The sequence below is a fragment of the Oncorhynchus masou genome, chromosome 23 (genome assembly GCF_036934945.1).
Source record: "Oncorhynchus masou masou isolate Uvic2021 chromosome 23, UVic_Omas_1.1, whole genome shotgun sequence".
Lineage (NCBI taxonomy): Eukaryota > Metazoa > Chordata > Actinopteri > Salmoniformes > Salmonidae > Oncorhynchus > Oncorhynchus masou.
In genome coordinates this window covers 37,365,193-37,392,236 of record NC_088234.1, presented here as the reverse complement: position 1 = coordinate 37,392,236, position 27,044 = coordinate 37,365,193, and the positions used below count along the sequence as shown (strand labels likewise).

The window sequence follows — 27,044 nt, the reverse complement described above, 5'->3', positions numbered from 1 at the left end:
AGGATGCATATTTATTTTGCCTCTTATGTAATGTGGCTGCATTGAAAATGTGCAATAAATATTGTTGAAATGTAGTATTTTGTTTATTAGCTATACATATACAAGAACTACATATTCCCCCAAATCATATCGCACGTTAGACATTTTAATGGTTTGGACATTTTGGGGGGAGAAAATGTTAGTCACTGGACCTCTTTGAATTCTATTTGTTGTAGCGGATGTTCATGGGCTGGAACATAATTACAAATAATTTGTAGACTGCAAAAATCCCTTACAAATATGCTTGACTAAAACATAATAATTTCAAATCTTCCTCACATTTATGTACAATCAAGTGTCTCTCTCTTATGCGTGTGAATAGTTGTAAACAGATTCCTTAAACTAAAATCACCTGGAGCAGATTTCTTGTTGATTTTAGTCTTCTGTCAAAGAATGAAAATTCCAAACTTTACATTTTTTTTGCTCAGAATTTTTTTTTTTTAACCAAGCCCGCGGGTTGCCAGTTGGGGTACCCTGGCCTAGACAATATCCAAAACAGCTAACACACTCAATTCATACATTTTAAGTCATTTTAATTGTGTCATGTCTTTCTATTCGATACCACAAGTAATTTTACCAATCTGGTGAAGTCATATAAAAAATGAGGTATTCAATAATTTAGCTGTGCATTTTAGATGGAAGCAAGGTCTTTAGAATGTTCCAAACGCCACAAAATAGAGCTTGTTCTGAAGAAAAAATAAGAAAAAAATCCTCCACAGCCTGGAAACTCCCTGGCTGGTTACTTTTTCTATTTGGCTGGCCACTTTTTACTTGCAGAAAACAATCTTTTCACTTTTTGTTCTCTCTTTCGCTCCTATGTTTTTTCTTTACCTCCCTCATTCCCATCTCTCTCTTCTCTCATTTCTCTTTATTTTTTCTCTCTTCTTTCAGGTTCTTCTTCCCTAATTAACCTTTACACTCTCTGTTCCTCTCAATCTCTCTTGATTTTCCCACCACACACTCGCTCTCCCCACCTCTGGGCAGTAGAGTATAGGTAATACCTAAGGACTGGGTAGGTAAATACTGCTCATCTGTCAGTATTGGATGAGGCAGTGGGGTGTTTGTGGTGCGGCTGACGACAGCACTGTCTGCTGGTATGAAATAAGAGCTCACACACACGTAGCGCGCACGTACACACACATCTGACGCTTCCTGTAAAGTGTAACCCAATAATGTGAGAAAGCGTTTAAGTATTTCTGCACAGATGTTGAAGGACTGGGTGATTTACAGAGTTGGCCATATGTATGCATGCATGTGAGAGACTACAGATTGTGTGTGTGTGTGACTAGTAGAGAATGTGCAGTTTGTACATTTCCGCTCACACACAAGCCTGAACAGACCCTGGTCTGCATTTCTTATATTATTATTGCAAGAGTCTGTCTCCAAGAGTAACAGTACTCCCTGTGTAGATAAAGCCCAGACGAGGTTATTTGATTAGGTTTGATTTGATTTTACAAGACTTCCTCTGTCAGATATACGCATTTTCTGCCATACACCTTCTGAAGCGTGTGTGAGGGGGAGGGGGTGTTGTGTAAGAGTGAGCGAGCTAGAGAGAGACTTGGTGTTCCATGGGGAGTGTGTGTAGGTGTGATTCTGTGCTAAGAACAGGAGAGGGAGATGTTGAGATGTTCTGAAGAGGGGGATAAAGAGGGATTGGAGGACTGGACATTGCGCCTGAGGCACTGTTATCGAAAAGGCAGCTGGTGTCCGGCATTGGAGTAGTTTTGTGTGTGCATTAGGGGTGGGCGATATTACGATAGCATCGTCTATCAACGATGATTGACAGCCATTGTCGATGGAGACAACATATCGTGATGTGACAGTCTCTCGCAGGGCAGCACAAGTGACATTCCAAGTAATTTGCCTATTCCTATTTGCTAAAGCCTATTTCAATACATACTGTGTGTGATGCAGAACTCGAGAGGAATATAGGCCAGATAGTGGAGAATTCCACCGAAGCAGCACAAAATGTCCAGTCAGAAAATATAGTTTCTTTCTCTGTTTCTGTTGGCTGCATGGGCTTTTTAGGCTATTCATTTTTTATGTAGTCTATTTTCTGCTCTCTCCATTCGATAGGCAGTTATGATTATGACTGAAGGCATGACTGCATCATTTTATGCATGGTTTTCTCCCGATCAAACAATGAATGTAACCGAGTTCAATTTCAAAAGGTTATTATGAATAGCTTTAAACTTAAAGTAGCCAGGTGACTAATAATGAGAGAGAACAAACAATAGTCTATAGAAAAATTGAATGTTGAATCAAATTTAAGCTTATTAAGAGAAATTATCCATGCGGGCCAAGAAAGTACCTCATTTATTAAAAAAAAAAAAATGTTTTGTTTTTTTAACCCCATTGGATACCAAGTTCTCATTCACAATTGTTAACATTCCAAATAAAACAAGGAACAATTTCAATACTACAACTGCATACTCAATTATTAAATACCAGAGTCCTAAACTGACCTACCGGCACCAGTGAATCAAGGAATTTTGCAAGTTATCCAACAATAGGGTGTTCACTAAAACAAAAAAAGGATTTACCCTGCAACTGGGTTTGGTAGCTCATTCTTTTATACTTTAGCAACAAATCAAAGTTTATTTGTCACGTGCACTGAATACAACAGGTGTAGACCTTAGTGAAATGCTTACTTACAGGCTCTAACCAATAGTGCAAAAAAGGTATTAGGTGAACAATAGGTAGGTAAAGAAATAAAGTAACAGTCAAAAAGACTATAGGTTATATACAGTAGCTAGGTTATATACAGTAACGAGGCTATATACAGTAGCGAGGCTTCATACAGACACCGGTTAGTCAGGCAGATTGAGGTAGTATGTACATACGATGAGCCGGGAGTAGCAGTAGCGTAAAAGAGGGGTTGGTGGGTGGGACACAATGCAGATAGGCCGGTTAGCCAATGTGCGGGAGCACTGGTTGGTCGGCCCAATTGAGGTAGTATGTACATGAATGTATAGTTAAAGTGACTGTGTATATGATAAACAGAGTAGCAGCAGCGTAAAAAGAGATGTTGGGCACACAATGCAAATAGTCCGGGAAGCCATTTGATTACCTATTCAGGAGTCTTATGGCTTGGGGGTAAAAACTGTTGAGAAGCCTTTTTGTCCTAGACTTGGCACTCCGGTACCACTGGCCATTCGGTAGTACAGAGAACAGTCTATGACTGGGGTCTTTGACAATTTTTAGGACCTTCCTCTGACACCGCCTGGTGTAGTGGTCCTGGATTTCAGGCAGCTTAGCCTCGGTGATGTACTGGGCCATACGCACTACCCACTGTAGTGCCTTGCGGTCAGAGGCTGAGCTATTGCCATACCAGGCAGTGATGCAACCAGTCAGGATGCTCTCAATGTTGCAGCTGTAGAACCTTTTGAGGATCTCAGGACCCATGCCAAATCTTTTTAGTTTCCTGATTGGGAATAGGCTTTGTCGTGCCCTCTTCACGACTGTCTTGGTGTGTTTGGACCATTCTAGTTTGTTGTTGATGTGGACACCAAGGAACTTGGACCTCTCAACCTGCCCCACTACAGCCCCGTCGATGAGAATGGGGGCGTGCTCGGTCCTCCTTTTTCTATAGTCAACAATCATCTCCTTAGTCTTGGTTACGTTGAGGGATAGGTTGTTATTCTGGCACCACCTGGCCAGGTCTCTAACCTCTCTATAGGCTGTCTCGTCGGTGATCAGGCCTACCACTTGTGTTGTCTGCAAACTTACTGATGTTGTTGGAGTCATGCCTGGCCATGCAGTCGTGGGTGAACAGGGAGTACAGGAGAGGACTGAGCACGCACCCCTGGAGAGCTCCAGTGTTGAGGATCAGCATGGCAGATGTGTTGCTACCTACCCTCACCACCCGAGGGTGGCCCGTCAGGAAGTCCGGGATCCATTTGCAGAGGGAGGTGTTTAGTCCCAGGATCCTTAGCTTTTAATGATGCGCTTCAAGGGTACTATGGTGTTGAACACTGAGCTATAGTCAATGAATAGCATTCTCACATGAGTGTTCCTTTTGGCCAGGTGGGAAACGGCAGTGTGGAGTGCAATAGGGACGTTGGAAGCTTGTGTAGTAGTGCTTTGTAAACAAAGATGGCGCTGTGTTAGACGGCATCCAAAAGTTTAAGAGTAGTGGCTGCTGCAATTTGGTAAATGGTGTCCCCATAGTCAAAAACTGTCAGGAAAATGTGTGCTGTACAATATGCTTCCTGCTATTTAGGGAGAGGCAGGATCTTAAAAAAATAATAATAAGCCCACGTTAAAGGTTAGCGTTTTAACCAGCTCATTCGTATGTTTTTTTTTTACATTCAAACTTTGTCAGTCTACATGCCCAGATGTTTACAGGCAGGAAACCTATCGATGGGAGAACCATCCAATTAATAAATATGTAGTCCATCAGATTTGAGTTTTTTGAGAATTAGAGAGCAACATGTATTTAATCTTGCCCGTATTCATTTTTAAACAACCAGGGCTTTCTGTAAGGCAACATAGTCAGATTGCAGCTCTATGAGGCAATGGCATACATGCCAGAATGATTACCACCCTGTAGCACTCACTTATGTAATCATGAAGTGCTTTGAGAGACTGGTTATGGCACACATTAACTCCGCCACCCTTGACCCACTCCAATTTGCATACCGCCCCAATAAATCCACAATCTCAATTGCTTTCCGCACTGCACCAATCTAGATAAGAGGAATACCTATGTAAGAATGCTGTTCATTGACTACAGCGCAACGTTCAACACCATTGTCCCCTTCATGCTTGTCACCAAGCTTAGGACTCAGGGTTCTGAACATCTTCCTCTGCAGCTGGATCCTGGACTACCTGACGGGCTGGCCTGGATGGTTCTCCCATAGCCACAGAGGAACTCTGAAGCTCTGTCAGTGACCATCGGGTTCTTGGTCACCTCCCTGACCAAGGCCAATCTCTCCCGATTGCTCAGTTTGGTTGGGCGTTCAGCCCTAGGAAGAGTCTTGGTGGTTCCAAACTTCCATTTAAGAAGGATTGGAGACTTTCAATGCTGCAAACATTTTTTGGTACCCTTCCTCAGATCTGTGCCTCAACACAATGCTGTCTTGGAGCTCTACGGACAATTCTTCGACCTCATAGCTTGTTTTTTTGTCACCTGTGGGACCTTATATAGACCGGCGTGTTCCTTTCCAAATAATGTCCAATCAATTGAATTTAGCACAGGTTGACTCCCAAGTTGAAGAAACATCTCAAGGATGATCAATGGAAACAGGATGCACTTGAGCTAAATTTCGAGTCTCATAGCAAAGGGTCGGAATACTTAGTTGACGCTTTTTCAGTTCTGCCCACAAATGTTCTATGGGATTGAGGTCAGGGCTTTGTGATGGCCACTCCACTACCTTGGAGTGGCTATCATCATTTGTTGTTTTTAAGCCATTTTGCCACAACTTTGGAAGTATGCTTGGGCTCCTTGTCCATTTGGAAGACCCATTTGCAACCATGCGTTAACTTCCTGACTGATGTCTTGAGATGTTGCTTCAATATGTCCAGATAATTTTCCTGCCTCGTGATGCCATCTATTTTGTGAAGTGTACCAGTCCCTCCTGCATCAAAGCACCCCGACAACATGATGCTGCCACCCCCGTACTTCACGGTTGGGATGGTGTTCTTCGGCTTGCAAGCCTCCCCCTTTTTCCTCCAAACATATAACGATGGTCATTATTTCCCAACAGTTCTATTTTTGTTTCATCTGACCAGAGGACATTTCTCTCAAAAGTACGATCTGTCCCCTTGTGCAGTTGCAATCCGTAGTCTGGCTTTTTTATGGCGGTTTTGGAGCAGAGGCTTCTTTCCTGCTGAGTGACCTTTCAGGTTATGTCGATATAGGACTAGATTTACTGTGGATATAGATACTTTTGTACCTGTTTCCTCCAGCATCTTCACAATGTCCTTTGCTGTTGTTCTGGGATTGATTTGCACTTTTCGCACCAAAGTACGTTCATCTTGTCGCGATACGAAACCTTCAGCCCCGCCCCTTGGCCGGCAGCGGGGTGCTTGAGGTGGTTAGCGTCCCGTTCCCTGGATTGGACAGGGCACTATAGATACTTCAGGTTATCTCGGTATAACCAGGACCGCTCGCGTAGCCCTGCCTCTCTTTCTATATCGATACGTTGTCCTCGTAGAGAGGTCTTTTGCCTTGTCACTCTCAACGGTCTAGCTCTAGCTGGGATGTGTGAACCCCACGTTTATCCTCTAGACTCTTTGTTTCACCACTAATTGATCCTTGAGTTGTTATTAAGCACTCCTACCAGTCTCTATATGATTTCCCTGTGGTTGAGTATTTCCCCTCTGTGATGTATCTAGTTTAAAGTGTGAAGACCTTTAGTCAACTTAGTCTCACTACTTTGCCCGTCGGCTATGTATCGCTTGGATAATAAAACTTAGATAGATCGATAAGACAATTAATGAATCACTACTGGACACACCTTCCTCTGTCTTTTAATGGTAACTCACTTTGTCATAGAGTATTGGCCTCCGTTTCCAGTGTCCCGGTAGAGGGGAGTGTCAGAGTTATCTCCCGTGCCGTTAACTGTCTTGGGAGGGCGTTTTAATCAAAAACATGCAAATGCCTTCATGCTCTATAAAGCCTGGTACAATGATAACACTTATCTCTATATTAATGCTTATAATAGCTCTTTAATTACCTTTGAGAGATGACGGGGAGACCCACGAGATCAGGAGCAGAGTTTCAATCGGTCAGAGTTCTGAGAATTTAGTTTCGGTATCGATTCCTCCTATGAGAGATCGGTGGTTCACTTAAATTTCGAGGTTCAAGTTAGTCTGGTGAGATCAGAGGTTCACCGTTGATCTACCGCAGTGTCTGTGGTGAAAATACCCAGTTGGAATGTTGCGCTCAATCAGTTAAGATATTATTGCATCAAGATAAACGGCGACAAGTACAACTGTCCGATAGGTAAGCTGGCACGAACCTGCGTTCCAGCAAGTTAGAATCTATAGATAATTTGAGTCGAGCATTAATGGCTCAAAGTCAAATGGTTGTCTAAATGAATTCAAGATTCAAGAAGGCAGCGCCAAAGTAATGGCAATTTCCCCTTTTATACCTTTTGTTTCTCTGCACCGGATCCGCTCCTCGTCCTCTCTGGCAAAGGCAGTGATGACTCATCACCTCAGAGACTATGTCAAGTGCAGTAATGACGCGTACAGCAGGAAATACTTTTATATATCTTATATGGGCTTTTGTTTATGACAGAACCTTCTACTCTAGTAGCAATGATTCTAGCAGTTTCTCCCATTCATCTGGGGTGTCGTCGGTTTTCTGGGTGGGTGTCTCTTGATACCAGTCTGAGTTGGGTGGTGGACTGGCATCCTCTGCTGGAGATTGAGCCCAATCTGGTAGATCAGTTGAGTCTGGCTGAGGCAGGGGTGGAGGGGACAACAGGGCCAGGGGGGTAGGAGGGAGATCCCTTTGACGTTTCAGTACAATCTCTAGGAGACAGAATGCGTCTCCTTCCTGTGCGGTATGATGGCTGCATGGTCCCATGGTGTTTACACTTGCGTACTCTTGTTTGTACAGATTAATGTGGTACCTTCAGGCATTTGGAAATTGCTCCTAATGATGAACCAGACTTGTGGAGGTCTACAATTTTTTTTCCGAGGTCTTGGCTGATGTCTTGATTTTTTTTCTGCCATGATGTCAAGCAAAGAGGCACTGAGTTTGAAGGTAGGCCTTGAAATACATCCACAGGTACATCTCTAATTGACTCAATTAGCCTATCAGAAGCTTCTAAAGCCATGACATCATTTTCTGGAATTTTCCAAGCTGTTTAAAGGCACAGTCAACTTAGTGTATGTAAAATTCTTACCCACTGGAATTGTGATACATTGAATTATAAGTGAAATCTGTCTGTAAACAATTGTTGGAAAAATTACTTGTCATTCACAAAGTATATGTCCTAACCGACTTGCCAAAACTATAGTTTGTTAACAAGAAATTTGTGGAGCGGTTGAAATATGAATTTTAATGACTCCAACTAAGTGTATGTAAACTTCCGACTTCAACTGGAAGTAAATACGTTTTTTCTCTTTTACATTTTGAATATTTAGCAACAATGTCTAATCCTGTTTTTGCTTTGTCCATTATGTGGTATTGTGTTTAGATTGATGAAGAAAAATTATTTAATCAAATTTGTAGTAAGGCTGTAACGTAACACAATGTGGAATAAATCAAGGGGTCTGAATACTTTCCGAATGCACCGTAGCTGCATGTGTGCATGTATAGCATGTGACAACAACAAGATCATATTAAGGATATCATCACAAATGAATACATAAATACCACTTGAATCTTGACAATGAGTTGATCATTTGAATCAGCTGTGTAGTTCTAAGGCAAAAACAAAAATGTGCACCCCTTTGAGTCACCAGAACTGAGAACCACTGCTCTTCATTGTGACCTCTTCATTTGTAGACAGGCTTTCACAGCTCTCTGTATATGAGGACAGAAAAAAAATCACAAGAAAAAGGCTCAATTATACTCAAATACTGAAATATTATGTTACTATTTTCTCTGTGCTCACTTCTAGGGACTTGAACTACACTAAAGTACCTACCTTATACAGAATAGCCTACTCTCTCACTTTGACAGTTGGGGTTGCCATCGTTTCACCCTCTTCTTTGGGTCCTCGCTAGCTAACTTCAAATGCATTTGGATTTGTTTTTTACATTGATGAATACATCAATATAGCTAGCTATGAACTTAGATAGCTGGGGATATATGTAAAGTTGGCTAGCTAGCTAGCTACGTCAGCAGCTCATTTGATTTAGCCTGTACGTTAATTAGTTTGCTAATATTATTACTTTTTTTAAACATTTTCAAAATATATTTACTTACTTGAATAAGGTCTCCCAGCCATGTGGACGATTGGAAACAGGGCAGCAAAGTTCGTCACCAGAAAGGTTGAGAGCATTTTACTATTTACCTGTGAATCAATTTTTGTGAAATGGAGAATGGATTAAACCATTAACCCATTTAATAACCAGAGCTGTGCTGTGCAAAACCTGCTGTGCTGGATTCCTTACACACAATCTAACTTGCTGCTATATGTGACTGACCGGCTCAAATCGGTCTTATGTAGCAAAATTAGAATTTGTGTTTTTTTACATTGGATAAAAGTAGAGACTCAGAGCTACAAAATGGTATATCATACACTGCATTTGAGGAACATTAGGAAAATAATTTTGCTTTGAAAGTAAACTTGTAAACTCACTTTTGAGAAAATGGCCATGAATGTTTTGGTACTACTATTGCAGAGCCCTTCTTTGTATACACCCATTCAGCATTGTTCACACCCTCTTAAGCTTTAGCCCCACCCATCTCTTTAAGGGTTAATCCGAATGTACTAACCGCAGTTAAGCGCCAAAGCTAACTTGCTAGCTACTTCCAGACACATCTGAGCGAGAGCAGCTCACTGAACATTACTCGCCCGAGCAGAGCTGGTTCGGCTGTTATGTTATCCAGAGCGTTGACTGCAACTGTGCTGTCAGATTGTCCGTTCGTAAATTCAGAGCATTTCACATTCAATTTAACAATTGTTTTTGTGTTTACAGATGGCATAGGTTATTGTTATTAGGCACATGTTCACATGTAAAAAACAAAAAAAAAAAACGCATTTTGATAAAAAAATATATTTTATTCAAATGGCTCTCCTGTGAAGTAGTGACCCGCGACATACGCCTAGTTTCCTGAAATGGGTTACATATGCTGCCAGCATACCCACAAGCGAGCCACTCTGATAGTGACACGTGGCAATTTACTGCTTACAGGTATTGGGATTAAGCCTTTATTTTATGCACTCCTTAGCCTTACTGTCTACCTCCCCTCTCTGCTCAATATTTCAATGTTTTTATCCAATGTAATGTGAACACTGGGGAAATGAACTGCGTAATATAAGTTAGTTGTTGGTTGCTTCCTAAATGGCACTCTATTCCCTACAGTACATAGTGTACTACATATAGCGAATACTGTGCCATTTGGCATCTAGATGTTTACTTCCTTGTTTTATAAATGCCAGCTGGTTTACTACTCTGAAATAGGCCCTATAATCATATCTGACTATGTGATTATAGTATGTTATTATTATACTATGATAAGTGATTGGCTAAAATGACTCTTCTTTGCAGCAGATTTCTAAAACATTTATACAATATTACAGATGAGACTCATGTTCTGTGTAGTACAGCTGTTTATTAAAACCTTTTAGGTCAAACAATACATATTTAATTAATATAGGGTTCTATATCATTATTATATGGGACTTTGCTGAAGAGTTCATACTATAAGATGGGTCTTGAACCAGCAACCTGCTCAGGGATCTGTCATGCCACCTCACTGTCCCCAGACCCTCAAGGGCCCTGTGCATTCTAACTACCTGTACTAAACTCACAGAATTAAATCCGATTGATACTACTTCATTGTAAATCTTTGTGAGACAGACAGGCAGAAAACTACTATCACAATAGAAAACTATTATACTCTATCTGCATTACTGCCTGGACTAAACTCACAGAATTAAATAGGACAAAATAGATACTTTTGGTCATGTAGTGTATGTGGTCACCTGCTTGTCGAACATCTTATTCAAAAATTATGAGCATTCATTTGGAGTTGGTCCCCTCTTTGCTGCTATAACAGTAATTAGGCCTGGCTCACAGTCAGTGTTCGAATTCATCCCAAAGATGTTTGATGGGGTTGAGGTCAGGGCTTTGTGCAGGCCAGTCAAGTTTTTCCACGCTGATCTCGACAAACCATTTCTTTATGGACCTCGCTTTGTACACTGGGGCATTGTCATGCTGAAACAGGAAAAAGGTCCTTCCACCAAACTGTTGGCACAAAATTGGAAGCACAGAATTGTCTAGAATGTCATTTGTATGCTGTAGCGTTAAGATTTCCCTTCACTGAAACGAAGGGGCCTAGCCTGACCCATTAAAACAGCCCATACCATTATTCCACCTCCACTAAACTTTACAGTTGGCACTATGCATTCAAGCAGGTAGCGTTCTCCTGGCCAAACCCAGATTTGCCCTTTGGAGCAGTGGAAACACTTTATTTGGAGTGATGAATACCTCTGGTATTCCAGAGTCCAATGGCGGTGAGCTTTACACCACTCCAGCTGACACTTGGCATTGCGCATGGTGATCTTAGCCATGCGCTGCTCGGACATGCAAACCCATTTCATTAAGCTCCCGACTAGCAGTTCTTGTGCTGACGTTGCTTCGTGGCAGTTTGGAACTCAGTAGTGAGTGTTGCAACCTAGGACAGACCATTTTTACGTGCTTCAGCACTCGCCGGTGCCGTTCTGTAAGCTTGTGTGGCCTTCCACTTCATGGCTAAGCCGTTGTTTCTCCTAGACGTTCCAACTTCACATTGTAACAGCCCATACAGTTGACCGGGGCAGCTCTAGCAGGCCAGAAATTTGACGAACTGACTTGTTGGAAAGGTGGCATCCTATGACGGTACCAGGTTGAAAGTCACTGAGCTCTTTAGTAAGGCTGCTCAACTGCCAATGTTTGTCTGTGGAGATTACATGGCTGTGTCCTCAATGGGTGTGGCTGAAATAACCAAAATGCACTAAATTGAAGGGGTGTCACATGCTTTTGTGTATATATAGCGTACTTTATTATATTGTCTGTCTGTGACTAAATCCTCTATCTCTTTTCTCCAGGGAGGTTGCCTTCACCAGGCAGCTGCAGAAACAGTCCCCCAAGCTGTGCTTCTACTACCTGGGCTTCTACATCCACTCCTGCAACAAGATGCGATACAAGGTACAATAATGACACTTTTACTTTGTTCTGTTATACTCTGCTCTACTTGACTTCTCTACTGTACTCTGCTCAATTGTATACTGTTGTACTCCCAACTATATTCACCCTAGTAGGATGCCAATAACTTCTACAAAATAGTAGAGAATATTTCACGACAGTATTTCTCACCTCCATAAAGACATTTGTGTGCAGTGCACTTGGTGGAGGGACAGAGGATTGGGATAGATGTCTCCTCATCTACATTCCAAATTGCACCCCGTTCCATATAGTGCACTACTTTTGAACAGGGCTCTGGGCTTTGGTCAAAAGTAGTGCACTATGTGCGAAACAGGGTGTCATTTTCTCGTATGGAGAATAGGGTGAGAAATATATATATATATATATATATAAATATAAATAATTTGGAACTGTGTAAACTGTGTTGATGCCCCCTTAGACTCCACTTCACCCCCCCCCCGCCTAACCTCTCTGACTGGTGGATCCGGCGATGTCTCTCATTGAAACCCCAGTACATTCAGAGCGTCACGTTCCTAAAACCCTATCTGGCCCTCATGGAGAGCTCTCCCTCCTCTCCTTTTTCCCCCTCTCCCTCTTTTCCTGTCTTTCCCTCTGTGTTATTCTAGGCACAAGCGTCTCAACAGGGAGACCAGTCTGAACTAGTGCTCTGACACTCTCTCCTTCTCATTTTCACTCATTAGCCCCTACTCCTCTGTCTCTGTGGGCCCCTGTATTAAGGAGTAAGGCTCTGGTCCAGAGCCATAGCTTTGCTCTAGTCTATACATTATGTAACAACAGCCCACTGAGAGCTGTGTTCTCTTACTGAATGTGCTGTTACTGTTCTCACTCAGTGTGCAGATTTTCTACTGCACTGTAGCTTCAGACAGCCAGTGTAGAACCCCTATGCCCCAACAACTCCCAGTTGAGGTAGAATCATTGACGTCCAGTCCTAGGTTGGCATTCAACTCAAACCCATAATCAGTCTATTTTGAGCTAGGCAACGGAGAGACCAAAGGGTTGTGGGTTTGAGACCAGGGCCCAGGGCATCTTCGGGACATAAACAGACATCATGTCAGCCATTCCATTGGTAAAGTGTGTGCGCGTTAAGAGATGTTTAATTAAAATGAAGCCAGGGGGATTCTGAATGTTTAATTCTCACATTCTCAACACTAATGGTTATGCTTTATCCAACACTCTTAAGGCCTGGCTGCCTGACATTTGGGCCTGTTTAAAGCTGGTTCTAATCCTTCCCTATGGTAGCTTGCTATGACATAGTGAAGCACTGGAAAGGAGGTTTATAAGAGATGGAGCACATATACACATACACAAATACACACACACACACACACACACTGTTCTGCTCTTAGAGCAGAACAGCTGATTCATATACAGTAAAACTGTAGGGAGAATGTCAATAAAAGTGATGGACTCGCCCACAGCAGATAGGAGGACTGGATAGACTGATGGAGTGAAAGAGTAAGGGAGAGCAGACTGGGCTGCTAGAACCATAAGCGGTTGAGGATAGGTCACAGTGGAGATGGCCACTGTAAATCAGCAACACTAGGAGTGTGTGTGACACACACCCACTAACGCATGGAAACATACACACAATCATCTCGCACACACAGAACCATCTCTGTCTTTTGCATACACACACATACAGGGGACATCCACATAACATTGACTAAGATGGGATGGTTTTGAGGAGGTTGGGTGAAAGTAAGCAGCCTTTCCAAGTCTATTAGATTGGGCCAGAAATGTCTCGTTAATCCCCCCTTTCTCATTCATTTCTTCATTGCCTCCGTATTTCATTATCTAATTCCTCTAGTCCCTCATTGGTTCATCCATCCGTGTCTTATTTCATTCAGGTATTCCTCCCAACTTATCCCTTTCTGTCAAAGACATTGTGATGTCTTGTTGAGGATTATGGCAACATGCCATTTTCACACTCCCCCCCCCTCCCAGCATTTATTATGGATCTTCCATTTTCTCTGTGTGTTTGGTTGCCTCTGAGATGTTGTATATATGTAGAATCCTAAACACACTGGTGTCTGTTGCCACAGTTTCCTGCCCCTACACCATTGGTATTTACCCCCCCATATCTGATGGGGGGATACCCATTCACTACCTTATTTACCTCGCCCCATTTTATCCCCGGGAGAGACGGAGCTGGGGTGAGAAGGTTGCCCAGTTCCCACCTTCTTGCTCACTCACTCACTCTCTCTCACACACTCTCTCTCACACTCACACGCACACACACATACATACACACATACATGCCCACAGTGTCCCATTACGAGCTTATTTGCATATGTGACCAAACTAGCTAATTAATGCGTAGACGCGCTGTGTGCTCGTTCTGGTCACAAAATGTCCCTGTTTGGAGTCCCAGCAGGATAATGATGTGTTGGAGGCCCCCTGTGTTCTGGGACTTAGTGAGGGCCTCTCAGTCCTAACCCTCTCTCACAACATGACCACTTGAACTCTGCTGGACACCTCTCAGCAGTGAGCGGTCTCAAACCTCTCTATCGCGCTCTCTCCTTTTTTATTGAATATCTGGAACAATTTGTACTGTCTACGAGTGTCAGTGAAAAGAAACCTAGAACACTTTATAATACAGTTGAAGTTCCTTGTGGAATTTAACTTTTTTTAGCACATTTAATGTAATTCCAGCAGTAGTCCCTGTGAACATTTTTGAAGCATTTTGTTTCGCTAATTGTTTGTTTGGAAATGGATTGTATCTCGGTGGAGTCTAGAACCTTGAAATACTTACTTACAAATGCTTTCCAAAAATGCAGAGTGAAAAAGTAAGAACATTTGCACACAAAAAAATAGTATCACAATAAATAACAAATACAAGACTATATACAGTGGTGACTCCTTTAAGTTGTGAGCTTGCGCCGCGGGATTTAGAGGTACCCAGCGTCATGGCTTTATAGCTCCAGACCACCGAAGGGGGGAGTTAGAGCACTCTATGCATTTGGGTCCCAATGTTTTTATATGACCAATCATATCAAGTGGTTCCAATGAAGAATTTGACATTATGCCACTCGTCGCTGGTGACTTTCTTCAGCAAAGATGTCTGACAAAAACATAACGTTGGAAAAAATGTAAGTAATTATAACGTCATAACGAGTCAAAGAAAAAAAATTACAATTCCACCATAATTTGCAAATAAATTCATTAAAAATCCTACAATGTGATTTTCTGGATTTTTTTTCCTCATTTTGTCTGTCATAGTTGAAGTGTACCTATGATGAAAATTACAGGCCTCTCTCATATTTTTAAGTGGGAGAACTTGCACAATTGGTGGCTGACTAAATACTTTTTTGCCCCACTGTATCTCTTGAGGATTTCTTCCTCAAAGAAATCTTGAGCCTTGATGCCTGAAAAAGTAGGCAAGAGTGAATTATTGTGGAACACAAAACAGTCCGTGAGTTGTAGGCTTCAATATTTGATGTACCTTTTTGCTTTGTAAATAGCCAAACTTACCATCAATAATCAAATATGGGCCTGGTCCCTGGTGAGAAATTGCCCCTCCACACATGGAGTTTGAGCGGATGCTTTGGACCCGGCTAGCTTGATCTTCTTCCTTTTTTTTCTGTAGCAGTTTTGAGCAAATTGCTCAAGGGCCACGGATGAATCGTCTTTGAAGATGACGTCATTGAATGTCTCGTTGCCTGGGCCTGCAGGACGCAAAGTTCTTTGTTTGTCAGACGAATCATTCGGTCGAAACTACAGAACAGTACAAAATAAGCGAACACACATGGTTCATGTTCTAAGAATTAAAAAATAATAATATATAATTAAATAAAACATTTCTTACGGAGTCTTTCCATAAGTCCACTCAGGTTTCTTCAACTGTCTTCTGACTGTGATTTAGAGTGACTGTTGCAACCCAAAATAGCTTTAAAGACAGCGTTAACTTCTTCGATATAGGGGGCGCTCTTTTAATTTTTGGATAAAAAAACGTTCCCGTTTTAAACAAGATATTTTGTCACGAAAAGATGCTCGACTATGCATATAATTGACAGCTTTGGAAATAAAACACTGACGTTTCCAAAACTGCAAAGATATTGTCTGTGAGTGCCACAGAACTAATGCTACAGGCGAAACCAAGATGAAATTTCATACAGGAAATGCCCCAGATTTTGAATGCGTTGTGTTCCAATGTCTCCTTATATGGCTGTGAATGCGCCAGGAATGAGCCTACACTTTGTCATTTCCCCAAGGTGTCTGCAGCATTGTGACGTATTTGTAGGCATATCATTGGAAGATTGACCATAAGAGACTACATTTACCAGGTGTCCGCTTGGTGTCCTCCGAAATTATTGCGCAATCTCTAGCTGCTTGCACTTTTCCATTTGGTTCAGAGGAGAAAGGCAACTGCCACGAATGATTTAATATCGAATAGATATGTGAAAAACACCTTGAGGATTGATTCTAAACCACGTTTGCCATGTTTCTGTCGATATTATGGAGTTAATTTGGAAAAAAGTTTGGCGTTGTAATGACTGAATTTTCAGGGTTTTTTTCTTAGCCAAACGTGATGAACAAAACGGAGCGATTTCTCTTACACAAATAATCTTTTTGGAAAAACTGAACATTTGCTATCTAACTGAGAGTCTCCACACTGAAAACATCCGAAGTTCTTCAAAGGTAAATGATTTTATTTGAATGCTTTTCTTGTTTTTGTGAAAATGTTGCCTGCTGAATGCTAGGCTTAATGCTATGTGAGCTATCAATACTCTTACACAAATGCTTGTGTAGCTATGTTTGAAAAGCATATTTTGAAAATCTGAGATGACAGTGTTGTTAACAAAAGGCTAAGCTTGTGAGCCAATGTATTTATTTCATTTCATTTGCGATTTTCATGAATAGTTAACGTTGTGTTATGCTAGTGAGCTTGAGGCTATGATTACGCTCCCGGATACGGGATTGCTCGATGCTAGAGGTTAATGAGGTCACCGAGAAAGTCTGGACATGGCCTGCTCTCCCTTGTACGGAATTAGGCACTTTCCCGTGTTTACTACAGTATGTACTGTAGGCTGTTTACTTGTCAGACTGCACAGTAGTGTAATAAACAAATGCAGGTGCCTTATCTTCTAAATGCTTTATTATCCAAATACTCTTTCACACACACACAGTCACGTTGTACAGTGCCATTATGGCCATTAGCAAGGCTATATTTTGGCCTTTTTATAAATATTATTTTGACCTTTATTTAGATTACAATCGCTCGCTGAAAACAAAATAATCTCCAAAATATTGTTATTTAGCCTTCTCGCTTTGGACGTCTATTTCAGCTGCTCTGAGACAAGCATGGAGAAATGAAAATGTTCAATTATATTCAATGATATTCTTAAGATATGGGTTGACTGAATATTAGCAAGTTATGTCTGCTAAATAATCAAGTTGGGTTTCTCCAGAAATAAATAATTCTAAATAACAGACGGTTTTTATTTACAAATTATTGAGAATTCTCACCCCATGGGGCAGCAGGGTAGCCTAGTGGTTAGAGAGTTGGACTAGTAACCAAAAGGTTGCAAGTTCATATCCCCAAGCTCTGAAGAGGCAGTTAACCCACTGTTCCTAGGCCGTCATTGAAAATAAGAAGTTGTTCTTAACTGACTTGCCTAGTTAAATAAAGGTTAAATAAAAAATAATAAAAAAAGTTCAAGAATAGCTTTTTTCTCGCTCACTCTAGGTTAAATTAAAACTAAATCTCCAAAATATTGTTACATTTTATACAAAGCTATTATTCATTAATGAATTAATTTAGAATTGTATAAAAGCCCCTTAGGCTGCGTGAGACTCTGATAATATCTAACGTAAAATGCTCATTAGATATTCATTTAGAATCCTCCAATCCTCTATATGTAATTATTGGCAGAGAGTCACCTCATTGAAAACAAATATTTTTAGATATACTGTGGGCCTTACCATAGGCAAAATCAGTCTCGCTCGTGTTGATTAATGTGCTGTAAAAAAAAGTGGTATAGTTCTTATTTATTTCAGCATCGTTTCGCACTGTTTTGAGACAAGCATAGTGACTGGTCTTGATAAATCAATGAGATTTGTTTCACTGACTCTCCGTTTGGGTATTGGTTAGATTAGAATTTCAAAAATGAGGGTGCATAAATGTTATGCGCTTAGTTTAACCTTTATTTAACTGTGCAAGTCACAAGGACACCTCCTCCTTACTCCACTTCGGGGAGTTGAACCCCGGTCTCCCACGTGTCCTGCCCGCACATTACTGGGATTCTTTAGCTAAATAGCCCAGTACTGTACTGCCGACCGTCATGTTGTACAGCGCCATATTTTCCGTTCCATCCTAACGGACACCCAGAGGGTTTTTTGTTTTACTTGAAATAGAAAAAACATAAAATTAATCAAATTAATGAAGCAAGTACCAGACAAAAGTTTGAACACACCTACTCATTCCAGGATCTTTTTACATTTTTACTTTCTACATTGTAGGATAATAGAGAAGACATCACAACTATGAAATAACACACATGGAATCGGTTAAGAACAAATTCTTATTTACATGGACAGCCTACTCCTTCCTCCCCATCCGGGAATTGAACTCCCGCGTGACCGGGAGGAATTAAGGAATTAGGCACTTTCCCATGTTTACTACAGTATTATTGTAGGCTATGTTTACTTGTCAGACTGCACAGTAGCCTAATAAACAAAATCAGTTGGCTTATCTTCAATGCTTTATTATCCAAATGTAAAAGCATGTACTGTATTTCTTCATCAGCATCTTTATTCTTTCATTTATCAAAATGCAGATGTTGATTTAGTTATAGATCCGTAACAAATTATTATGGGAATAAATATCACTGAATTTCAGAAATATTGGATTAAAGTTGTCTAATGAACGCAAACAATTTAGAATCCTCCAATCCTCTTAGTCTAGCCCTGATCGTCACGTTGTACAGCGCCATATTTTCCATTCCATCCTAACGGAGACCCTGAGGTTTTCATTTTTCTTCAAATAGAAATATCATAATATTAATAAAATATTGCATTAATATAAAAAAATGACAATTAAATAATGTGCCACAGAATGCTGCAGCAGCCCGCATTGTATGCTGCAGTATGACGCAACATTTAAAGGAGGAACCACTGTACAAGGAGTACCGGTACCCAGTCAATATGCAGGGGTGCAAGGTAGTTGAATTAGTATGTACATGTAGGTAGGGGTAAAAGTAACTAGGCAATCAGGATAGCATGTAAACAGAGTAGTGGCAGCACAGTGTGAAATTGTGTTTTTGTGTGGTTAAAGGGTAATTGTAATAGTCAGGGTAGCCATTTGATTAACTGTTCAGCAGTCTTATGGCTTGGAGGTAGAAGCTGTTCAGGTGCCTTTAGGTCCCAGACATTGCTCTCCGGTACCACTTGCTGTGCGGTAGCAGAGTCAACAGTCTATGTCTTGGGTGCCTGGGGTCTTTAACACGTGTTGGCCAAATCCAACGCGTTTTGGAGTCAGTGTTGTAGGATTCTATCTTAGTCCTATATTTATATTTTCCATGTAGGATGTCGTAGCGGGCTTTCTTATAAGCGTCCTTGTCCCATTCCTTGAAACCGGTAGCTGTAGCCTTTAGCTCGATGCAGATACTGCATGTAATTCATGGCTTTTGGTTAGGGTACACAGTCACTGTGGGAACGACATTGTCGATGCACTTATTAATGAAGCACGTGACTGATGTGGTAAACTCAATGTTATCCGATGAACCCCGGATCATATTCCAGTCTGCTAGTGAAGCAGTCTCGTAGCTTAGCGTCCGCTACATCTGACCAGTTCCGTACTGAGCGCATTACTGGTACTACGTATTGTAGTTTTTGCTTTTAAACAGAAAGCAGGAGGATGTACTCATGGTCTGATTTGCTGAAGGGAGGGCGAAGGAGGGCCTTGTATGCGTTTCTGAGGATAGAGAGTAAAGGTGGTCCAGAGTGTTAGTGCCCAGTGGCGCAGGAGACGTGTTGGTAAAGCGCATTTCAGTCTCCCCACATTAAAGTTTCCTCCCACTATAAATGCTGCATCTGGGTGTGTTTCTTCTTGTTTATTTATGGCCCTGTACAGCTCGTTGAGTGCCGGCTTAGTGCAATTCTGGTTTCGGGGTGGGATGTAGACCGCAGTGATGATTACATATGAAAATTATCTCAGTATATTAAAAAAGGTCTGCGATTTACCATGAGGTATTCTATTTCAGATGAGCAAAAAAGCTTGATATCCATCACACCAGATGTTGTTTACAAAGAGACACACCCCTCCCCGATTTGGTTTTGCCTGAGTCCGCTGTCCAGTTGGGACGAAGCATGGAGAAACCCCTCGAGTTTCATGTCCATATCGACCGTCGGCAAAGTTTCTGAAAAACATAGAATATTACAGATTTTCACGTCCCTTTGGTAGTAAACTCTCGTACGGATGTCGTCCATCTTGTTCTCAAGGGACTGGACATTTGCCGATAAAACGGAAGGGGAATGCAGAACAGACTCCAACCCTCCTCTTGCGTCTTCTCTTGCGTCTTCTCTTGCATCTTCTCTTGCGGCGCTTCGGGAGCCCGAAAAATGGAGTTGGGCCCGGTGTAAGCAAGGGAACAGCTGAGTCAGAGTTGAAGTCGAAGCCAAATTCGAGGTTGAATGCGAGGTTCGTCGCTGTCGACTTATAGTTCAAAAATACTTCAGTCATAGGTGATATTAGTGTGAGCTTTCTGGAGGAAAAGAGAGTAAAGATAAACACGAAAAAGTCACTAAGTAGCAAAATCGGGTTGGAGCACGTAAGATGTCAACCGTCTCCGTCTGCACCATCTTATCTCCAGCCTGGTCCCTGGTCTGTTTGTTGAAATGTGGTCATTGTTTGGCATGACAAATCATACATTCTCTAAAGAAACAAATGGTGTAAGTTGATACTTTAACGCTGACAGTATCAACATTTCAGTTTCCATTTTTATATTTCATACCACTGTCTATTTGAAGACTGTTTGGTAGTACTGATTTACAATTTTGTTGCTGATTTGGTGAAGGACTGTGTACAGTGCATTTGGAAAGTATTCAGATCCCCTTTTCCACGTTTTGTTACGTTACATCCTTATTCTAAAATTGATTCAATTATTTTTTTTACCTCAATCTACACACAATACCACAATGGTTTTTAGAAATGTTAACAAATGTATAAAAAAACAAATAAGATACCTTATCTACAAGTATTTAGACCATTTGCTATTGACCATCCTTGATGTTTCTACAACTTGATTGGAGCCCACCTGTGGTAAATTCGATTGATTGGACATTATTTGGAATGGCAAACACCTGTCTATATAAGGTCCCACAGTTAATTAACAGTAAATGTCAGAGCAAAAACCAACCACTGAGGTTGAAGGAATTGTCCATAGAGTGGTGCAGGTCAAGAGTTTCAAGTTCCTTGGTGTCCACATCACCAACAAACTATCATGGTCCAAACACACCAACACATTCATTAAGAGGGCACAACAAAACCTTTTCCCCTCAGGAGACTGAAAAGATTTGGCATGGTTCCTCAGATCCTCAAAGTTCAGCAGCTGCACCGTTGAGAGCATCCTGAACGGTTGCATCACCGCCTAGTATGGCAACTGCTCCGCATCTGACCATAAGGCTCTACAGAGGGTAGTGTGTACGGCCCAGTACATCACTGGGGCTAAGCTTCCTGCCATCCAGGACCTATATAATAGGCGGTGTCAGAGGAAAACCCATAAAGTTGTCAGACTCCAGTCACACAAGTCATAGACTGTTTTCTCTGCTACCGCACAGCAAGCGGTACCGGAGCGCCAAGTCTAGGACCAAAATGCTCCTTAACAGCATCTACCCCCAAGCCATAAGACTGCTGAACAATTAATCAAATGGTCACCAGATATTACATTACAGGACCTCAGAGGTGAAGGTTCATCTTCCAACAGTACAATGACCCTAAGCAAACAGCCAAGCCAACACAGGAGTAGCTTTGGGAATGTCTCTGAATGTCCTTGAGTGTCCCAGCCAGAGCACAGACTTGAACCCGATCGAACATGTCAACTTTGGAGAGACCTGAAAATAGCCATGTAGTAACGCTCCACATCCAACCTGACACAGCTTGCGATAATCTGCAGCGAAGAATGGGAGCAAATCAAATTGTATTGCTGCCAATGACTGGAATGAACTACAAAAATCTCGGAAACTGGAAACACTTATCTCCCTCACTAGCTTTAAGCACCAGCTGTCAGAGCAGCTCACAGATTACTGCACCTGTACATAGCCCATCTATAATTTAGCCCAAACTACTACCTCTTCCCCTACTGTATTTATTGATTTATTGATTTATTTTGCTCCTTTGCACCCCATTATTTCTATTTCTACTTTGCACATTCTTTCACTGCAAATCTACCATTCCAATGTTTTACTTGCTATATTGTATTTACCTCACCACCATGACCTTTTTTGCCTTTACCTCCCTTATCTCACCTCATTTGCTCACATTGTATATAGACTTATTTTTCTACTTTACTATTGACTGTATGTTTGTTTTACTCCATGAGTAACTCTGTTGTATGTGTCGAACTGCTTTGCTTTATCTTGGCCAGGTTGCAAGTGTAATTGAGAACTTGTTCTCAACTTGCCTACCTGGTTAAATAAAGGTAAAATAAAAACATGCACCAAATACAACAGGTAGACCTTGGAGTGAAATGCTTCCAAGCCCTTAACCAACAATGCAGTTTGAAGAAACAAGTGTTAAAGTATTTACTAAAATAAACTGAAGGAGAAAGAAAATCTAGAACTAATAGTACAAATAAAAATTGACGAGGATGGCTGAAGTCTGGCATTTTTTTTGTCCTTTCTCTGACTCCACCTGGTATAGTGGTCCTGGATGGCAGGAAGCTTGGCCCCAGTGATGTGCTGGGCCATACGCACTGCCCTCTGTAGTGCCTTGCGGTCAGAGGCTGAGCAGTTGCCATACCAGGCGGTGATACAACCAGTCTGGATGCTCTCTGAGGAATCCCAATCCTCTTCACGACTGTCTTGGTGTGTTTGGACCATGAAAATTTGTTGGTGTGAAACACTAAGGAACTTGAAGCTCTCAACCTGCTCCACTACAGCCCCGTCGATGGGAATGGGGGGGTGCTCGGTCCGCCTTTTTCTATAGTCCACAATCATCTCCTTTGTCTTGATCACGTTGAGGGAAAGGTTGTTATTCTGGCACCACACTGCCAGGTCTCTGACCTCCTCCCTACAAGCGGTCTCATCGTTGTTGGTGATCAGGCCTATCACTGTTGTCATCGGCAAACTTAACGAAGGTGTTGGAGTCGCGCTTGGCCATGCAGTCATGAGTGAACAGGGAGTACAGGAGGGGACTGGGAACCCACCCCTGAGGGTCCCCGTGTTGAGGATCAATGTGGCAGATGTGTTGTTACCTAACCTTGCCACCTGGGGGCGGTCCGTCAGGAAGTTCAGGATCCAGTTGCAGAGGGAGGTGTTTAGTCCCAGGGTCCTTAGCTTAGTGTTGAGCTTTGAGGGCACTATTGTGTTGAACGCTGAGCTGTAGTCAATGAATAGCATTCTCACGTAGGTGTTCCTTTTGTCCAGGTGGGAAAGGGCAGTGTGGAGTGCAAAAGAGACTGCATCATCTGTGGATCTATTAGGTCGGTATGCAAATTGTAGTGGGTCTCGGGTTTCTGGGATGGTTGTGTTGTGTTGTGAGCCATGGCCAGCCTTTCAAAGCACTTCATGGCTACAGATGTGGGTGCTCGGGTCAGTAGTCATTTAGGCTGGTTACCTTGGTGTTCTTGGGCACAGGGACTATGGTGGTCTGCTTGAAACATGTTGATATTAGACTCGGTCAGGGACAGGTTGAAACTTGCCAGTTGGTCAGCGCACACTTCTTGGGAGTCCTTCTGTGAATGTTGTCCTGTTTTACATCGGCGACAGAGAGCGTGATCACACAGTCTTCCGGAACAGCTGATGCTCTCATGCATGCTTCAGTGTTGCTCCCCAAATACAGGTGTGCCAGGCTTGTAGCGTCATACCAAAGACGACTCGAGGCTATAATCTCTTCCAAAGGTAAGGGGTCTGAATACTTATGTAAATGTGATTTCAGGTTTTTCTATTTAGTACATTTGCAAAAATGTCTAAACCTGTTTTTGCTTTGTCTTTATGGGTAATTGTGTGTAGATTGGGGGGAGGATAATTTAATCCATTTTAGAGTGAGGCGGTAATGTAATGAAAAGTGTAAAAAAGACAAGAGGTCTTAAATCTTTCCGAATGCACTGTATCATCTCAGCATCCTGCCTACACAGCCCATGAGGAGACAGACAGGAGCAAGACCTTCTGCATTTTCTCTAGTCTCCACTGGTGAGGAGTAAAAGGACAGATTAGGCAATAAAAAAGTTAGGGAACAAGGGAGTGATGAAAAGGTGTGTGGTCAAGTGGTGAGATCAGAGCTGAGATGACTGAACACTTCTCTGGCACAGAGCGAGAGAGAGCGAGGGCACGTCGTTAGCCTCCCCTGGATTACCCAAGACTCCCTCCACCCAACTTATCATGCAACTTCCACTCCATTAGGGCGGTTCCCAAGGCTGTGTGCCACATGGCCAGTCAGTGGGTCTGGCAGAGGATGAACCCTAACCGACCATGGCCAGGCTCGGGCAGGATGTCACATCCAGACCAGCCAAGCAAACAGCCTCTGTGGGACGCTCAGTCCCAGTTCCAAGCCCAGCTCTGCACAATTGAGTTGGCTGACACTCAACAGCCAGCTCCCTGGACCAGCTCCAGTCTATAGCTTCTTAGCAGGGCTATTGCAAAGGTCCTTTAGAGGGACTCCGGTCTGGTGTGAGGGTGTGGAAGCTACGGCACATAGAGGCCTTTTGGACAGGCTGAGGTGTGACTTGGCATGGACTGTCTCAGACTGGGGACAGGACCTTCTGTCTGCCACCTCACGACTCACGCTGTATCCTTTCACCTTCCACCACCCGCAGAATGAGGTGAGAACACACTCCAGACAGAGATGAGTATTGTAAATATTGGTGTTTGATGGTGGTGGATGAGGTGAATTTCCCTTTTTACTATGTAAAGCACTTTGAGTTCTGCAAAAGCACTATATGAATTCAGTCGATTTTTATTATAAGCCTAGATGTTGAAGAGCCTTCTTTCCTCTCAACATCTCTCTTACCATGAGCAGCACTTTAAGCAATAACCAGATGGTAAAGAACTCCATAGACACACTTCATTCCAGATAGCCTTGTCCCAGATCTGTCCATTGGTGCTATTTAGCCAAACACCTACTCTTAATACTGAGAAGTCTGTGGAAAGGTAACTCTAGTGGTAATGGGGGGAATTGCACCCTGTCTGTTTTCTAAAGTATTTGGGTTCAACAAGTTGCCTCAGTACTCTCGGAAAGGTGGAGCCTGAACCACACTGACTGACTGATCATAGAAGTCTGGCATCGCTAATACTCTTACCACAGATCTCAATGTGGTAATAATAAAGATTCACAACTTCAAGCATTGAGTTGATTTGTGCAAACATGTTTTTATCTCTTTAGTTGTAAAACAAACAAGTCTTTCTCCTGGTTTCTCCGCTCTCTTTCTCCCTCTCTCTTCTCTCTCGCACAACCAACCTACATACAATTTCATTTACTACTGCTGTTTTTAGAATTTTGTACAGACAGGAGAGCTAAAAAACACTGGTCCATGTTTCTGTAACTTTCCATTTCTTTTGAAGAGGTGTGGAGGTTATTTTTAAAGATTGACTAAGCAAGCAGACATTTGAAGGTGGTGATGATAATAAAGTTAAAGTACATAAATGAGGCAGTTGGTTACTTGGCGCGAGTTAATTTCCACAAGACCTGGGCTCGTAGGACCTGACAGAGAGCGCTTGTTTTCAAGGCCCCTTAATTCAGCAAACTAACACACAAATGTATGCACGCGCGCATAGACGGGAAAGACAAACATACACACACACACACACCGGTTCCCAGTGGGGGAGGGAGGTAGTGAGAGTTGCTTAAAGTGGCACTTACTTTTGTTGTTATTGTTCCCTCTGAAATAATGTCTCGAACTGAGCCCAGGAAACCATTAAAGTTCCACAGAAAGGAAGAAAGAGCGAGTGAGTGAAATGAGTGAAATAGGAAGGGACAGATGGAGAGCAAAGCAGAGGGTGACAAAACGGTTGCCAATGACAAAAGGGAAGACGATAAAAAGAAGTAAGGAATATTTGTTGCTTGGGCTGGTAGTTGACGACAGCCTTTTTAAGGACTTTTTAGTAGCAGCTGTAGTTACCTACCTCCCCTCAGTCTCATTCAGCTCAGTTCTTCGTCTTGAAATACAAAAGCACACAGTCCGAGAGCAAGCCATCATCCATCACTAGTCAATAACAATCAATCTTCCACGTTGCCTTGGTGTGTGTGCATGTTAAGTAGGCATTTAAGTAGAAAGCTGAACACTGTAGAATTAACTATAGAAAGTTGTTATATCGCTGACTTGTAGAAATTGAGAACATAAAAATTATCAAACATTTAACCAAAACTGGATATAATACAGGACAAATGGAGAAAGTACATGATACAGTATGTCTTTGTGAGTAAGTAGAGTAGAATCTAAACTCAGCAAAAAAAGGAAAAACATTTCAGGACCTTGTCTTTCAAAAGATAATTTGTAAAAATCCAAATCAATTCACAGATCTTCATTGTAAAGGGTTGAAACACTGTTTCCAATGCTTGTTCAATGAACCATAAACAATTAATGAACATGCACCTGTGGAACGGTCGTTAAGACGCTAACAGCTTACAGACTGGAGGCAATTAACCTCTCTGGGATATGTGGGACGCTAGCCTGGAAAATGCAGAGCGTCAAATTCAAATAAATTACTATAACAATCAAACTTTCATGAAATCACACATGCAAGATAGCAAATTAAAGCTACACTTGTTGTGAATCCAGCCAACATGTCCGATTTCAAAAAGGCTTTTCGGCGAAAGCAGACGATGCTATTATCTGAGGATAGCACCTCTGTAAACAAAGAGAACCATATTTCAACCCTGCAGGCGCGACACAAAATGCATAAATAAAAATTTAATTCATGCCTTACCTTTGACGAGCTTCTTTTGTTGGCACTCCAATATGTCCCATAAACATCACAAATGGTCCTTTTTGTTCGATGAATTCCGTCGATATATA

The 27,044-nt window shown here is 42.0% G+C and overlaps 1 protein-coding gene across 4 annotated transcripts in view; it reads left to right on the top strand.

Annotated features, from left to right (window-relative positions):
- Nucleotides 1-27,044, top strand: part of LOC135510773 (arginyl-tRNA--protein transferase 1) — a 174,009-nt gene that overhangs the window by 88,016 nt on the left and 58,949 nt on the right. For all 4 annotated transcript variants that reach the window (XM_064931982.1, XM_064931981.1, XM_064931980.1 and 1 more), the window contains one exon: nt 11,757-11,856. In XM_064931982.1, the coding sequence (XP_064788054.1) occupies nt 11,757-11,856 (100 nt within the window). The remainder of the gene's footprint in view (nt 1-11,756; nt 11,857-27,044) is intronic.